At 40.0% G+C, this 17,802-nt stretch overlaps 1 protein-coding gene across 1 annotated transcript in view; it reads left to right on the top strand.

Annotated features, from left to right (window-relative positions):
* The window catches only part of LOC140482319 (extended synaptotagmin-3-like), a 142,103-nt gene that overhangs the window by 90,171 nt on the left and 34,130 nt on the right, over positions 1-17,802 (top strand). Inside the window, exon 8 of the mRNA XM_072579600.1 lies at positions 16,307-16,427. Within this exon, the coding sequence (XP_072435701.1) occupies positions 16,307-16,427 (121 nt within the window). The remainder of the gene's footprint in view (positions 1-16,306; positions 16,428-17,802) is intronic.

Here is a 17,802-nt window from a genome sequence, read left to right as displayed (position 1 = left end):
ATTTTTGTGGTAGGAGATTGATGCTTCTATTTCTGATGGGATATTAAAAGAACTAGTTTAAATGGAAGCTCAATCTCCTTAGTAGATATGGAAATGGAGGCCAGGAGGCAGGATTGCATTTGGAAAAAAGTCCAGGTTGATTTTATTTTTGGAAGTTAGCTGGAGACTATAATTCTGCTTTGCTTTGGGCTGAATTTTAGTGTTATCTAAACTGAAGATCTGAGTTCTTGGAGTACAAGTCCTGCAATAAGTTTTAATTGAATAGTTCCTCCATATAAGGAGTGAAATTGAGCAACTCCACCAGTGTAAAAAAAAAAGTGCTCAATTAGAATCAACATTCTATCACCAGGTCTTTATAAAGATTTATGTTTTAATTCCATAGATTTGGTATGCTTACGCAAACCCTTGTTTGAGCTGTGAACATTACCTGCATTCTGAGAGAGGAAAGTGAAGCTGAACTTACTTTGTACATTTTGGGTATTATTCCAGTCATTTGAATAAATATCACTTGCCACTACAGTTTACTTGTTTAGATAACTGAAACAAGTCCGCTATCTCCAACACAGTAACTTGAGCTGGATGCCTAAGAAATTGGAGTACATTCTTTTTCATGTGAGTCAGAATTAACTCCAATGGAAAACTTCATTTTGTATGTCAGTTAATACTTAGTTCTGGATTGTCATCTTCAAGGCAAGCAGCAGAAGCTAGGAAAATTCCTGGCTTTGTGAATCCACCACAGGAGAAAGTGATAGTGAAGTCAGGATCAAGATTGCCAGGGACATGGCTCAGGTTCAGGCTGCAGTCAGGCTAGTCCATCCAGGAAAGCAGTCAAAGCATCCAACCAGGTGTCAAGGCATGTTGTTCAAAATGTATTCCTCTGCTCATGGGACTCCATCTCAGGAAAGGCCCTCAGTCTCCTGTACCCCACTTACCTCCCAAACAGTGCCCATGTGCCACCCAGGAAGCCTCATATCTGTGAACCTTTTTCGCATGCTGTCTATGCTAGCTAAGCCTCACAACCTGCAGCTGTAATGTTCCCCAAATCAAGCTGTAGCACTTCCATGCCCATTGTCTCCCATTCACTGGAGAGAATCCATGAACCTTCTAGTGATAATAGAATATATAAAAACAGAAACATAATTTATAACTTAATATAATTTTATCACTTTTTTAAAAAGATTCCTTGTACTACAGGATAATAAAAGTGCACCTAGGGCAATCACTCTAAACCTCTTCTATAAGTAAAAACTGCAACTGCAATGTTTATCATCCAACTACTGCTGAAAGTGCCTTAAGTAAAAGTTTTAACAGATAACAAGGTTACAAGTTTTATGGATTAGTGGTGCTGGAAGAGCACAGCAGTTCAGGCAGCATCCAAGGAGCTTCGAAATCGACGTTTTGGGCAAAAGCCCTTCATCAGGAATAAAGGCAGTGAGCCTGAAGCGTGGAGAGATAAGCTACAGGAGGGTGGGGGTGGGGAGAAAGTAGCATAGAGTACAGTGGGGGAGTGGGGGTGGGGATGAAGGTGATAGGTCAGGGAGGAGAGGGTGGAGTGGATAGGTGCCTATCTCTTCCCACCTATCCACTCCACCCTCTCCTCCCTGACCTATCACCTTCATCCCCTCCCCCACTCACCCATTGTACTCTATGCTACTTTCTCCCCACCCCCACCCTCCTCTAGTTTATCTCTCCACGCTTCAGGCTCACTGCCTTTATTCCTGATGAAGGGCTTTTGCCTGAAACGTCGATTTCGAAGCTCCTTGGATGCTGCCTGAACTGCTGTGCTCTTCCAGCACCACTAATCCAGAATCTGGTTTCCAGCATCTGCAGGCATTGTTTTTACCTTACAAGTTTTATGGACTAGGCCAGACCTCCTAAAAACATTTCAAGAAAGTAGCCCAGGCCCTGACTTTGCTAGTTGTTTTAAGCAGGTTTAAAATGGATATTCCAAGAGTGATGCAACTGGCCCAGCCACGCTTAGTTTTAAACAAAACAGAATTTATTGGCAAGATTACCGAGTAAAGAACAAACAAAAAAGAACAGAATATAGAATAACATAACCTATCCGAAAATCTAACAACTTATCCCAACTTAATGATGCTGTTTCAAATACTTGCAACGATCCCCATAAACACCTCTTGGCAAAAAAGGTAAAATCCAAACACACTATCTTACAGGAGAGATGTCAGAGAGAGGGAGGATCAGCATGAACCTGCTTCTTTGGGTCCGGCAGCTTCACAATGACTGCTTGCTAAAACAAAACCAGAGGAAAGCTAAGCTGGCAGAACTGTTGGGGTGATTTCTAGAAGCTCTTTTGGAAGGTTCCTTGTGTCTATTTTAAGGACAGATTAGCTTTCTTTACAAAATCTGAATTTATACCTATCCATTTGTGACAAATACAATTTATAAAAGCTTGTAAAGGGTGAATAATTTATTCTGAAGGCATCGGCAGTTCCTTGAGCACTGCCAACTAGCACAGTGTCTTTTAACTAGCTACAAAAGATTTGAGTAACTCAAATGTAAGTTTGGCTAATACATGTTGAGAAAGCAGAGCAGCAAAGCAGAAACTGTCTTGCAGTACCCAGTCATTGACAATTGGGTTGGCTATTTAATGCTATGATCTCATGGCAGGACTTTTTAATAATAATTCCACCAAGTTATTGCAATTGGGGATAGTATAGTTAGAGGCATAGACACTGTTCTGTGTGACCAGGATCAAGAGTCCTGAAGGTTGTATTGCCTGCCTGGTGCTTGGGTTCGGAATATCTCATCTGGGCTGCAGAGGAGCTTGGAGTGAGAGGGTAAAGATCCAGTGGTCGTGGTCAATGTAGGTACCAACAATACAGATACAACTAGGGCAGAGGTTCTGATTTAGAAAGTATGAACAGCTATGAGCTAAATTAGAAAGCAGAAGCAGAAAGGTGGTAATCTTTGAATTATGACCTGAGCCACAGCTAATTGGCAAAGGGTCAATAAGATTAAGCAGGTTATTGTGTGGCTAAGAGATAGGTGTGGGAGAAATGGGTTTGAATTCATGGGACAATTGAACCAGTTCTGGGAAGAAGGGACCTGTTCCAATAGGACAGTCTTCATCTGAACTGTGCTGGATCCAATGTCCTAGTGAATCACATAACTAGGGCTATAGACAGGGCATTAAACTAAATGTAGAGGATTGGGGAGGGGAGAGGTGTCAGTTAAAAGGGAAATTAGAAAACCCAAATTAAAGTAGCAGGTAAGAGTGCAGAACTCAGGAGAGGTTATTAAAATCTCCAGCACAGACAGAAGTAGGATATGGTGTAGCAATCAAACTTCAAGCACACTGGACAAACGAATGACAATGAGAAGAGGGACAGTTAATACAGGAGGTTAATACTGAAGGTGTTATATCTGAATGCATACAGTATAAGGAAAAGGTAAATGAGCTTGTATTGCAGATCAAAAATGGCAGGTATGACATAGTGGGTATCACAGAGACGTGGCTACAACAGGATCAGGATTGGGAGCTGAACATTCACAGATAAACATCCTATCGAAAAGATAGGCAGGTGGTCTAAGGGGCTGGGATTGCCTTATTAGTAAGAAATGAAATTATTTCCATAGTAAGAAACAAAGTAGGGTCAGATGGTGTAGAATCTGTTTGGTAGAATTGAGGAACCACAAAGGTTTTTAAAAAAAAAACATAGTTATGTACAGGTCTCCAAACAGTAGTCAGGAACTGGGTGCAAGATATACCAGGTGATAGAAAAGATGTGTAGGAAAGGCAAAGTTACAGTGACCATGGGGGATTTCGATATGCAGGTGGACTGGGAATATCCGGTTGATAGTAGATTGCAAGAAAAGGAATTTGTGCAATGTCTACGAAATGGCTTGTGGTGGAGCCCACTAGGGAACAGGCAATACTGGATTTAGTGTTTTGCAATGAGGCAGACTTTTTAAGGGAGCTTAAGGTAAAGAAACCCTCAGGAGGCAGTGATCATAACAGGATTGAACTTACTCTGAAATTTGAGAGAGAGAAGATAGAATCAGACGTAACAGTATTACAGCTGAATAAAGACAACTACAGATGCATGAGGGAGGAGCTGGGTAGAATTAACTGGGAGAGGAGCCTAGCAGGAAAGACAGTGGAACAGCAAAGGCAAGAGTTTCTAGGAGCAATTCAGGAGACACAGCAGAGGTTCATCCCAAGGGAAAAAACACGGTATAGGGAGGATGAGGCAACCGTGGCTGACTAGGAAAGTCAGGAATAGCATAAAAAGCAAAAGAGAAAGCACATAATGTAGCAAAGGGCAGTGGGAAACCAGAAGATTGGGAAGCTTACAAAGACCAATAGAGGGCATTCAAAAAAAGAAATAAGGAGGGAGAAGATTAAATATAGGGTAAGCTGACCAGTAATATAAAGCAAGACTGTAAGCGTTTCTTTAGATATATTAAGGGCAAAGAAGGACAAAAGTGGACATTGGGCTGCTGGAAAATGATGCTTGAGAGATAGTAGTGGGGATTAAGGAAATGGCTGAGGAGCTGATTAATTACTTTGTGTCAGTCTTCGCGGTGGAAGACATGAGTTAGATCCCAAAAATTCAAGGCAGTGAGGGGGCAGAGCTGAGTATGGTGGCCATCACCAAGGAGAAAGTGCTAGAAAAACTCAATGGGCTGAAGATGGACTTCAACCCAGAATTATAAAGAAGATAGCTGAAGAGATGACCAAAGCATTAGTGGTGATCTTTCTGGAATCGCTAGAATCAGGAAGTGTCTCAGAGGACTGGAAAATCACTAAAATGGCACCCCTGTTTCAAAAGGGAGTAAGGCAAAAGATGGAAAATTATAGACTGATTAGCTTAACCTCAGTTGAGGGTAAGATCCTGGAATCCATTATGAAGGATGAGATTTCTGAATACTTGGATGTATAAGGTATAAAGGGCAAAGTCAGCATGGTTTCACCAAGGGGAGGTCATACCTGACAAATCTGCTAGAATTCTTTGAGGAGGTAACGAGCAGGTTAGACCAAGGAGAGACAATGGATGTTATCTACTTTAAGAAGGCCTTTGACAAGCTGCCACAAAGGAGGCTACTGAGTAAGATAAGGGCCCGTGGTGTCAGAGGCAAGGTGCTAGTATGGATAGACGATTGGCTGTCTGACAGAAAGCAGAGAGTGGAGCTAAAAGGCAGCTGGTGACAAGTCGTGTTGTGACCACAACTTTTCACTTTATGCATTAACTATCTAGATGAAGGAACTGTGGACATTCTGGCTATGTTTGCAGAATATACAAAGGTAAGTAGATGGACAGGTAGCATTGAGGAGGCAGGATGGCTGCAGAAGAATGTGGGCAAAGAAGATGCAGACTAAATACAATGTGGGAATGTGTGAGGTCATGCACTTTGGTTGGAAGAATAGGGGAATGGATTATTTTCTAAATGGGAATAAAATTTGGAAGTCTGAAGTGCAAAGAGACTTGGAAGTTCTAGATCAGGATTCTTTCAAGATAAACTTGCAGGTTGCATCAGTAGTTAGGAAAGCAAATGCAGTGATGGCACTTATTGAGAGGACTTGAATATAAAAACAGTGATGTACGTCTGAGGCTCTATAAGGCTTTGGTCAGACCACATTTGCAGTGTTGTGTCCCATAGTTCAGGAAGGATGTACTGGCTCTGGAGCGTTTTCAGAGGAGATTCACGAGAATGGTCCCAGGAATGAAAAGCTTAACATATGAGGAAAGTTTGAGGACTCTGGGTTTATATTCAATGGAGTTTAGAAGGATGAGGGGGGGATCTAATTGAAATATACAGAATACCCAATGGCCTGGGGAGAGTAGATGTTGGGAAGATGTCTCCATTGGTAGGAGAGACTAGGACCCGAGAGCGTAGCCTTAGAGTAAAGGGAAGACCCATTAGAATGGAGATAAGGAGAAACCTTTTCAACCAGCAAGTGGTGAATCTGTAGTATTCATTGCCAGAGAAAGTTTTGGAGGCCAGGTCATTGAGTATATTTAAGACTGAAATAGATAGGTTCTTGAGTATCAAGGGTTATGGAGAGAAAGCAGGAAAGTGGAGTTGAGAAACTTATCGGCCATGATTGAATGGCGGACCAGAGTCAATAAGCTGAATGGCCTAATTTCTGCTCTTATGTCTTATGGTCTTCTCTTTCTGTGGTGCTTTCCTCCTTCCTAATTTATTACTCCTCTCCTAGTTACTCTGATAAGCTGTATGACATTAAACAAAATATGTAACAGGGTTATTAGAATATACAAAGTGCTGTGAAATTTGTGAAAGTGCTCTACAGAGTGCAGTGAAATTTGAAACCCTTGCTATTAAAGAAAAACCTATGCAATGTTTTGCTGATAAAATATTCATAAAGTAACTTTGCACTTTCAGCAATATTCTGCAGAGACACCACTGTTTACACTTTAATTTTGTATAAACATCATAATAACATTAAGGTAATTGAGGATCTCTCTTTTATTCCACAATGTACGGCAAGTCCATAACTGAGTTGATATGTATTGGAGGTTTAATGTTTAGCTGTACTTGTAATTTGAGTTAAATGAGCTCTAATTCATTAGAAATGTATGCTTTGTCCAGCCACAGACAGCTTGTATCTCAGTGAGGAATTAATGATCAATTGCATACTTTGAAAAGCCAAGATCATTTGAATTACAAGAATTAAAATTTCAATTATTATAAACATAATATTTTTATGTATGCTTTCTTTAAATGGGCTGTGCAAGAAAGAGAGCTGAAAAATAATAAAGACAGTTGTGATGTCAGATTAGTTGTACAGTATTATCTCACTTCAGGTCATGTGCCATTGTCAATTTTAAAACCGGCCTCAGTCACTATTGTACTGTTGGCCAAGAAGCAAGTGACTTCTTTCACCTTCATACCTGACTCTAAATATTCTTAATTATACATTTGTTTTCCTTCTTTCATTTGTTTCAATCATTAATTTATTTTGTCGGGCAACAGACATTTCTATTTATGACTTAAGTGGAGATGCACAGTTCTTAAAGTGGGAGATTGGGTGGCAGTGTAGAATATCAAAACATTGTTATGGACCAGGCCAGACCCCCTCAAAACACTTCGAGAAGGTAGCCCAGAACCTAACTTCTCAAGTTATTTTTAAGTAGCTGTAAGGTGGATATTACAGGAGTGATGCAGCTGGTCAAACTATTCAGTTTTAGACAAAACAGAATTTGTTTACAGACCATCAAATGAAACACAAGCAAAAGACCTATTATTTGAAAACCTGACCGACACAATATCCCTGCAACCTAACAAAGAATTGTTCTGATTTCCTGCAACATCCCATAAACCCATCCCTTAGGAAAAAGATAAATTCAAAGACAGGTTCTTACAGGACAGAGAGATTGTAGGGAGGATTAGCCATGGATCATTGGCTAAAACGTGGAACCTTTTCCACTGCAGCTATTTCTCTCAGCCACCAGCTGAATACTAAATCATACTAGAAAAATCCCTGAACTGGGATAGGTATATCAGGAATTAAAGAATGACTAGATTAAGATTAGGGCCAATCAAGGACAGTAGTGGGAGGTTGTACGTGGAGTCCGTGGAAATAGGGGAAGCGCTGAATGAATATTTTTTGTGTTTTTCCAGCGTAAATATTGGCAATGTTGTTGAGGAGAATACTGAGATATAGGCTAATGGACTAGACGGGATTGAGCCTCAAGGAGGAGGGGTTAGCGATTCTGGAAAGTGTGAAAATACACAAGTCCCCTGGGCCAGATGGGATTTATCTCGGGATTCTCTGGTAAGGCAGGGAGGAGATTGCAGAAACTTTGGCTTTGATCTTTATGTTATCGTTGTCTACAGGGATAGTGCCAGAAGACTGGAGGATTGAAAATGTTGTCCCCTTGTTTAAGAAGGGGAGTAGAGACAACTCTGGTAATTATAGACCAGTGAGCCTTACTTCGGTTGTGGAGCTGAAAAATGTGTTGCTGAAAAAGCGCCGCAGGTCAGTCAGCATCCAAGGAGCAGGAGAATCGACGTTTCGGGCATAAATCCTTCTTCAGTAATCGGTTGTGGATAAAGTGTTGTAAAAGGTTAAAAGAGAGAGGATTTATAATCATCTACAAAGGAATAAGTTGATTAGGGATAGTCAACACGGTTTTTTGAAGGGTAGATCGTGCCTCAAATTTTATTGAGTTCTTTTGAGAAGGTGACCGAATGAGGGCAAAGCGGTTGATGTGGTATATATGGATTTCAGTAAAGCATTTGATAAGGTTCCCAAGGTAGGCTATTGCACAGAATATGGAGGCATGGGATTGACGGTGATGTAGTGGTTTGGATAGCTGAAAGAAGACAGAGGGTGATAGTTGATGGGAAATGTTCATCCTGGAGTTCAGTTACTAGTGGTGTACCACAAACATCTGTTTTGTTATTTTTTGAATGACCTGGATGAAGTTGTAGAAGGATGGATTAGTAAATTTGCGGTTGACACTAAGGTTGGTAGAGTTGTTGATTGTGCTGAAGGATTTTGCAGGCTACAGAGGGACAGAGATAAGCTGCAGAGCTGGGCTGAGAAATGGCAAATGGAGTTTAATGCAGAAAAGTGTGAGGTTATTCACTTTGGAAGGAGCAACTGGAATAAGGAGTACTGGGCTAATGTTAAGACACTTAGTAGTGTAAATGAACAGAGATCTCAGTGACCATGTATAGGTCTCTGAAAGTTGCCACCCAGGTTGATAAGGTCGTTACGAAGGCATATGGTGTGTTAGCTTTTTTTTTGGTATGGGGTTGTGTTTCAGAGCCATGAGATCATATTGCAGCTGTACAAAACTCTGGTGTGGCTGCATTTGGAGTATTGCATACAGTTCTGGTCACCGCATTATAGGAAGGATGTGAAAGCTTTGGAAAGGGTTCAGAGGAGATTTACTAGGATGTTGCCTGGTATGGAGAGAAGGTCTTATGAGGAAAGGCTGAGGACTTGAGCCTGTTTTTGTTGTAGAGACGAAGGTTGAGAAGTGACTTAATTGAGACCATATAATCAGAGGATTAGATAGGATGGACAGCGAGAGCCTCTTTCATCAAATGGTGATGGCTAGCACGAGGGTTCATAGCTTTAAATTGAAGGGTGATAGATATAGTACAGATGTCAGAGGTAGTTTCTTTATTCAGAGAGTAGTAAGGGCATGGAATGCCTTTCCTACAACAGTAATAGACTTGCCAACTTTAAGGGCATTTAAATGGTCATTGGTAAACATATGGATGAAAATGGAATGGCAAAGGATAGATGGGCTTCAGATTGGTTCCACAGGTCGGTGCAACATAGAGGGCCGAAGGGTCTGTACTGTGCTGTAATGTTCTATGGGAGAACTAGCCACTCCCCTTTCATTGTACAACTGTTTTCTGAAAAAAAAACTACCTGAAAGCATTTACACTGCTTGTTGCCTTAGGCAGTAGCTGTGAGCTATCATCAAAATGGCCTTCACCTAGACACTCTGCCTTTTACAACCCACTTTGAAAAAAACCAAGGACAACATTACTTTGTTAAAGGAACAGCATTGTCACATCACCACTCACTATTTGGCCCATCTTGCTTGTACCAATTCTATTTTCTTGCTATTTTTCCATATAGTTTTACTATGTATCTGTTTTAATTATTTTTAATTCCATCTTATTATGATGATTGACTTGACATCAATAGTATGTGGCAGCACGGTGGCACAGTGGTTAGCACTGCTGTCTCACAGCGCCAGAGACCCGGGTTCAATTCTCACCTCAGGTAAATGTCTGTGTGGAGTTTGCACATTCTCCCCATGTCTGCGTGGGTTTCCACCGGGTGCTCTGGTTTCCTCCCACAGTCCAAAAATGTGGGATGAATTGGTCCTGCTAAATTGCCCGTAGTGTTAGGTGAAGGGGTAAATGTAAGGGAATGGGTCTGGGTGGGTTGCTCTTCGGAGAGTCGTGTGGACTTGTTAGGCTCACGGGCCTGTTTCCACACAGTAAGTAATTTAAAGTACCTCTGATGATGCGTTTCACTTTGATATCCGAATGTATGAATGAAGTATTTCATCTGCCCCATCTGTCCTTGTAGGAATCTTTAAAATTTATTCCCACTTGTTATTAACTGACCAAGGAGTAGAAGTTGTTTTGGCTTTTTACTTACTCCACCTCTTTGAATTTTTGAACACATTTTATTGTTAGATTTTTGCCTTTTAATGTTTACTGTTTCACTTTTGTACAATCCTCATGTTCCTCATTTGTCTTCAAAATGTATTTTCTCAATCTACTATCTTGTTGTATTCTTGGTGACAAAATGCCAACCAATATGCTTTTGTATCTTTATATAACCCCAGAATTTCACAATGTCTCTTACGATTGTGTTTCTTGGCACAGTCATTTTTTTGGTGACCTGTATATTTACATATTAAGTCATTCTTTGCTTCTACTTTTCAGTAATGATTAGGTTTTTACATTTTCTTTCTCTGATGTATTGCTTCATTTAGTTGTTCCCACTGCCCTAGCTTATCCATTTCCAACAGTTTCCTCCCCCTTCCTTATTGCTTTCTATTCACATACTGAAAATAGGAACATGGGACTTAGGAGCAAATATCTGCCATTCAGCTTTTTGATCATCTGCCATGCCATTCAAACTATGATTAATCTGACTTAGTTCCAAACTCCACTTTTATGTTTGATCTACCTTTCATACATTCATAGTTATGCCAAAGTCATATGTTTACATGGAACAAGAGTGGAGAAGGTCATCAAATATGGCTGTCTAGGACATTTCCCAGAGGCCTTCACTTATTATTTTATTCTACTTTCTATATTTGACCTATCCATACTGCTTGCATCTACACTGCACGGGATGAAAATTAATAGATCCTGTTATGAGCAGGAGACTCACTCAACTAATTTTCAGGAAGTGAAATGTCCAAGAGATGAAAATGAAAACTTCTCATTTGCTGTCTAACTGTTTGCAAGTTCACTTTCTGAAAATGAGTTACATCAACAATTTTCACTTACATAATTTTGTCTCATTTTTATGAGTATGAGTTTCAGGTTCTGCAGAAAATGCTCCTTCTCCTCTAACTGGGTATAAAAGACACTTGAGCCTCAGCTTCCATGTGCCCTTCAGCCTTAGGAGGTTAACCTTTTGTAATGCAAGAAAGCTGCCTAAGTAGTTAAAATAGTGATACAAATTACCTTGTTTGACACAAGGTATAAACTTCACTATATTTCTTTTGGCATTTCATCAGTCCTTCTTTCCAGTACAAATACTAAATTCCCTACATTCTTGGCCATATTCTTAAAGTTACATAAGTTAACATGCCAATTACAGATCCATGTTGAATGTCCGTTCCTTTCTGTACATTTACTAAGGTTCTCTCGCAATTGTCCTACCACCAGTAGATGATATATGTCCTTTACGAACTAGAAAAGAACTTCAAGCTTTTCCTTCAGTCTACGTGGATTCAGGCTCTTGCCTTCAGTTCCATAAGACCGTAAGAAATAGGAGTAGGTTGTTCAACCCTCGAGTCTGCTCCACCATTCAGTAGGGTTACAGCTAATCCATTACTCACATCCACTTCTATCCTTTCCCTGTAACCCTTGATTCCAGTACTGATCAAGAATCTATCTGTCTCTCCCTCTTAAATATACACAAGGATTCAGCCCCCACAGTTCTCTGTGACAAAGAGTTCCATAGGCACTCAAAACTATGAGAGAAGAAATGCCTCCTCATCTCGGTCTTAAATTGACACCCCTTTTATTCTGAGGCGATGCCATCTGGTACTAGACTCTCTCCCATGAGGAGAAACAACCTCTCCGCATTTACTCTGTCATACCCCTTAAGAATTCAAAATGTTTCCATGACATCACCTCTCGTGAGCCAATTCTCTATCCGTGCCAATATATTACCTCAACACAGTGGCTCCTATTTCTTAACATTTTGAGTTACCTTGGTGAACACCTTCTGAAGTCCAAATATATTACATCATCTGATTCCACTTTATTCACTCTGGTTGTGACTTTCTCAAAAAATTCTAATAAACTAGTCAGGCACAATTTCCCTTTCATGGAGCCATTCTGACTCTGCTTAATTAGGCTATGATTTTCCAATTGTTCTGCTGTTATTTCCTTAATAATTGGTCTCCATACTCTTCCAATAATAGATGTTAGGCTTATGGTTACTCACTTCTTGCTTCCCTCACTGTTCGAATCAGGGTGTCACATTTGCAGTTTTCCAATCCTCTGATACTACTACAGAATCCAATGGTTTTTGATAAAGTAAAACCAATGCATCCATTATCTCTTCAGGTACTACTTTTAGGTTCCTAGGATGCAAGTCATCAGGACTAGGGGATTTATCTGCCTTTATTCCCATTAGTTTGTCGAATACTACTACTTTCTGATGGTAATGCTCCTTAATTACTCCCTATATTATTTAGTATGAATGGGATGTTTAAAGTATCTTCTACCGTAAAGACTGATGCAAAATATCTGTTTCAATTCCTCTACCATCTCCTTGGTCCCCATAACTATCTCCCCAGATTAATTTTCTAAGGGGCCTATGGTTCGTGTATTTTAAGGAAGCTCTCCTTATCAGCTTTTTTTTTTGTCTATTCCTCACTATTTTGCCCTCCTGGTTGATTTTCTGACTTTATTACCTTTTTATTCCTCCTTTGCTGGATTAAGAATTTATTCCAGTCTTAGTGGCTATCACTGACATTCACCTCCTTGGATACTTTTTCTTTCAACGTAATACTCACCGTAACTTCCTTGGTTAGCCATGATTAATTTATCTTTCCTTACTAGATTGGATGTTTGCTGAGACTCATGAAATATCATAAATATTTGCCACTGCTTGCTTATTGTCATCTATCCTGTTCACTTTAGCTAACTCATTGTAATTCCCTTAATTTAAAGTTTGCACAGTTGTATCTGATCCAAATTTTTCACTCTGAAACTGAATAATATATTCATCATGTTATGATCACTACTTCCTAGGCGATCTTTTACTGAGTTAATTTATTATACTTGTCTCATTACCCATTTCCAGATCCAAGAGCCTGCTCCCTAGTTGGCTCAATAACATATTGCTCTGGGAAATGATCTCTAATGTACTCTATGAATTTGTTGTCATAGCTACCCTTTCCAATTTGATTAACTCAATCAACACGAAGATTAAATCCACCCATAATTATTGTTCTATTCTTTTCACATGCTCCTATTATTTGTTGATTTTTAGCCTTTCCCGCTGAGTGGCTACAGTTTGGGGGCACATACACTACTCCTACCGATATCTTCTTTCCGTTACTTTTTTTTTGCTTCCGCCCAAATGAATTCTACATCACCTGATCCCAGATCATCTCTCATAACTGTCCTCGTTTTATTTTGTATTAACAGTGCTAACCCACCACCTTTTCAATCCCTCCCACGTCTCCTGAACGATAAATTCCTAGTTTTGATCTCTTGGTAACCATGTTGGTTATGACATCATATTTATTTATCTCAATTTGCACTGTCAGTTCATCTCCCTTATTCTGAATGCCTTGTGCAAAAAGGTATAAAGCCTTTAAGTTTGTTCTATAATCGAATTTCCCTACACTTCTATGGATCCTTGGTACAGTATGACATTCACGCATTCTGTCCCTTCTTCGTATTTTCGGGTAACAATCAGTCCTGCAATTGTACCTTCTCCTTTACCTTCAATGTTTTTAATCATCTATGAAACTGACAACCCTCCCACTATTTAGATTAAAGCCCTATCAACAGCTCTAGTTCTGCGATTCTGCATGAATCTGATCCCCATGTGATTAGGATGGAGTCCCTCCCATTGGAACAAATCCCTGCTGTCCTAGTATTGGTGCCAATATTCTATGAATTCACACTATTTTTTCCCATATCAGTCTTTGAGCCATGCAATTACCTCTTTAATTTTATGGCCCAGTGCCGCTTAGCTCTTGACTCAACTAGTAATTCAGAGATCTCACTAATCTCCCTCATTATTTAGTTTTTAATAGCATACATTGCATTAACTTTAAAACTTTGAATTTACCTCCAATTTGATGGGGTGAAAGCTTACTCCAAGTGTTTGCTGTGAAAATGCTGGAAATGATTTGAAGCACTTTGAGTACACAATGTAAAACATCCCAATGCTTGGTAGTAATTGACAATGCCAGTAAGCAAGGCCAAAATATTTGTTGTAAGAAATTGAAAATGTATCTTGCAATAAATGATGCTCCAAGGGACAGCATGATGGTTCAATCGTTAGCACTGCTGCCTCACAGCACAGGGACCTGAGTTCAATTCCGCCCTTGGGTTACTGACTGTGTGGAGTTTGCACATTCTCCCCGTGTCTGTGTGGGTTTCCTCCCACAATCCAAAAATGTGCCAATTAGGTGGATTGGCCAATGGAAATTCAGAGTTAGAGATTGTGTGGGATGCTGTTTGAAGGGTCGGTATGGACTTAATGGGTCACTGCCTTTATTCCTGATGAAGGGCTTTTGCCCGAAATGTCGATTTCGCTGCTCTTTGGATGCTGCCTGAACTGCTGTGCTCTTCCAGCACCACTAATCCAGTATTTGGTTTTCAGCATCTGCAGTCATTGTTTTTACCTTAATGGGCCAAATGGCCTGTTTATACAATGTAGGAATTCTATGGTTCTGAAGTTGAAGTGAAGCTATTGGTACAAAGTTGAGGTGGCACATGCTTTACTGATTGGTGATAAATACTGCCATCTTCTGATTAAAATGAGAAATGTTCAGATCCTGAGTGAGAATATATTTGATCAAATAATTCGACAATAATTAGAATTTAACCAAGTATTGCCAATATGGTTTTTGTATCCTTCTCAGAAGTGCAATAAGACAGCTTACATACAAATGGCACTGCCAAAATACTGTTGTCAAATTATCAGTCATATTCAATATTACATCCAGTTGAGAGGGCAGATGAAAATCAAACACACCATTGTGGCTTTGAAGAAGATCTCATCAGCTCTCTGTCCAATATTTATCCCTTAACCTACGCCAGTATATATTTTTTTAAAAGTAAGATGATTAGTACCACATTCTATTAGCATTATGCACAAAGTGACTGCTTTGTTTTCTACATCACAAAAAATTGTATTGGCATTATTATTGACAAAGCTTCAGATTTTGTTTTCGCAGTACTCAAGTTCTATACAAGAAGCAACTATTCATGGAGAAATATATTTATATGCAAAGTGGTATGGTGAAGCAGGAGACTGATTAACATGAAGCATGTATATGTTTAATAATTGGGCCAGAACTTGCTGGTACAAGGCCACATGAGTTGAATCTTTCTAGCATACTTCATTATTTTTGTGCTGCAAATTGCTGAAGCTTCAGTTTGTCTAGTGAAGCACTTGGGGACCTTGGTGATCAACAACAACTGTAGTCTATCCCCTTAACCAATAAAGTTTAAAGAAGTTAAAGGGAAAAAAATGACCGGGTTGGAAATGGTTAAGTTAGAGTTAGATTTAGATACAGCAAGAGAAACTGTGAAAGAAAGATGGATTGAGGGAAAGAAGAAAACTTGAAAAGCTTCTTAAGGTTGTATTAATCTTTCAAGGCTGTTAATCAGCTCTTTAACAGGAAGTAGCTATGAAATAGCTGCCTGAACTTCATGTAATGAATTTATTTTGTATTTGTGGTACAAATTCAGCATTTTCATGACTGTTGTGGGGGGAGGTTGTGGGATAGGTCCTGTTTTTTGCAAGACCAATAGAATCACAATTTCTGGTGAGCAGAATATATGCTGAGGGTTGTGAATCACCATATTTGGTGCAAGAGTTGTGCCAAAGTGAAGAAACCATTTACTGTTTTTTTTAAAAAAATATTACTGGACTAGTTAATCATTTGCTATGCTCCATCTTTCCATCATTGTGCAAGCAGGCACAGCTTATAATCAGAAATAATAACACAGCACTGGGAGAGGTCATTGTAGATGATTGTCTGGATACAATTTTACTAAAAAGTGACCTAGTGTGTGTGTGTGTTCCATCCATCTGAACGGCAGGAGAAAGGCATTGGAGAGGAGGATGTTAGCAACAATGTCAAAGGCTACATGCAGGTTGAGGAGGATAATACTCAGTTTCAAATGTTGGTTTCGAAATTGCTACACATTTTTCAGTACTGCAACAGGAATGCAAACTTGATTGAGGATTCAAGAATGGTGTTCTGGGATAGGTTTGAGAGGTGACAAAATGTAAAAGGTGGCTAATTGCTCACTGGTTCTTGTGATGAGAATACTAAAATAGTGCACTGTTCACATTTGATTTTGCTCTTTTTCCATTTCTAAAAGCTGTTTTTCTTCTTTCCAGTGAATTGTCAGACACAAAGATTCTTGATACTATTGCTTCCTACATGGTCTTGCCTAATAGATTCACCTGCCCACTAATTAATGGTGTCAATGTTTCTCAGCTACGGTTTCCTTTACCACACGTAAGTAACTAGTGTTGGTAAATACATCTGACTAGTCGTTTAGTCTTTGAGCTTGGTAAATATGGTATATTGAGAATTTGAAATATTTCTGAATCCTCTATAAACATCTTGAGCTAGTTTACTACTTTTTACTGGACTAAATAGGTTGTCTGTTGGGTGATTTTCTTCACCCTCAGCACCTTCTCCCATATGCAGAATTTGTGAAGATCTTCATTGTAGAAGTACACTCACTGAAGGTAGGATGGGACCAAAAACAGGCGTGAAGATTGTGATATGTGATTAACCTAAGTGGCATGAGTTGCACCTAACCAATGAGAAACCAAGCAGGTTGTTTAGATTAGATTACTTGCAGTGTGGAAACAGGCCCTTCGACCCAACAAGTCCACACCGACCCGCCGAAGCGTAACCCACCCAGACCATTCCCCTACATTTACCCCTTCACCTAATACTACAGGCAATTTAGCATGGCCAATTTGCCTAACCTGCACATTTTTTGGATTGTGGGAGGAAACCGGAGCACCCGGAGGAAACCTACACAGACACTGGGAGAATGTGCAAACTCCACACAGTCATCGCCTGAGGCGGGAAATGAACCCGGGTCTCTGGCGCTGTGAGGCAACAGTGCTAACCACTGTGCCACCGTGTCGCCCTATGTGCAAGGAGATCAGTATTCACCAGTGGCCACGACTGAGGGCATGGCCGACAATGGAGTTGAAACATGCTTCACTCTCGTGCCTCAATCTTTTCTGAGATACAAGCTGTAGACCATTAAGGATGTGTTTCTTCCTGCTCCCACTGCCAAAATCTTACCCTTGACTAACTGAAGTGCAGGAGACATGAGAACTGGATCCAAGCCAGGTAATGGTGCAGGAGAAATAGTAGAGGAAGAAGAGATGAATGATAAAGAAGCACCACTAGTTGCAGCAACGAGCTCAGATCCTTAGGCTGTACGCTTTAGAGGGTAGCTTAGAAAGGCAATCTGCATGTGATGACACACCAGACGCAAATGGCCTTGCAGCAGAATGAAGAGGCAGTGCAAGTCCCAGCTCCCTGTCACTATATCTGCATAGGACAGAGTGGAGCACTTTGGAACTGTGTACGGAAAACCGAAATATTTGGTGCCTTGGCAAGCCTGCCAGAAATTCTGTGATCACTGTTGAAGTGTAAAGTCTGGCACCAATTTCACAGAGGGCTTTATCATGGAAATGTATTAGGTATGTGGACTTAAGTAGGTTTAGTCTCAAATTCTACCCAGTTGCCTCCTTTAAGATTCTTATATTTACAGCATAGTAGTTGAATGTCTCCTCTCACATACCAATAGCGTGTCTTTTTGTTTCCAGATTGCTGTATGTAATCATGAGACACATCATTATAC

The sequence above is a fragment of the Chiloscyllium punctatum genome, chromosome 10 (assembly GCF_047496795.1).
Source record: "Chiloscyllium punctatum isolate Juve2018m chromosome 10, sChiPun1.3, whole genome shotgun sequence".
Classification (NCBI taxonomy): Eukaryota; Metazoa; Chordata; class Chondrichthyes; order Orectolobiformes; family Hemiscylliidae; genus Chiloscyllium; species Chiloscyllium punctatum.
Note: the sequence above shows the minus strand (reverse complement) of the source record. Positions and strands in the feature narration are given on the sequence as shown.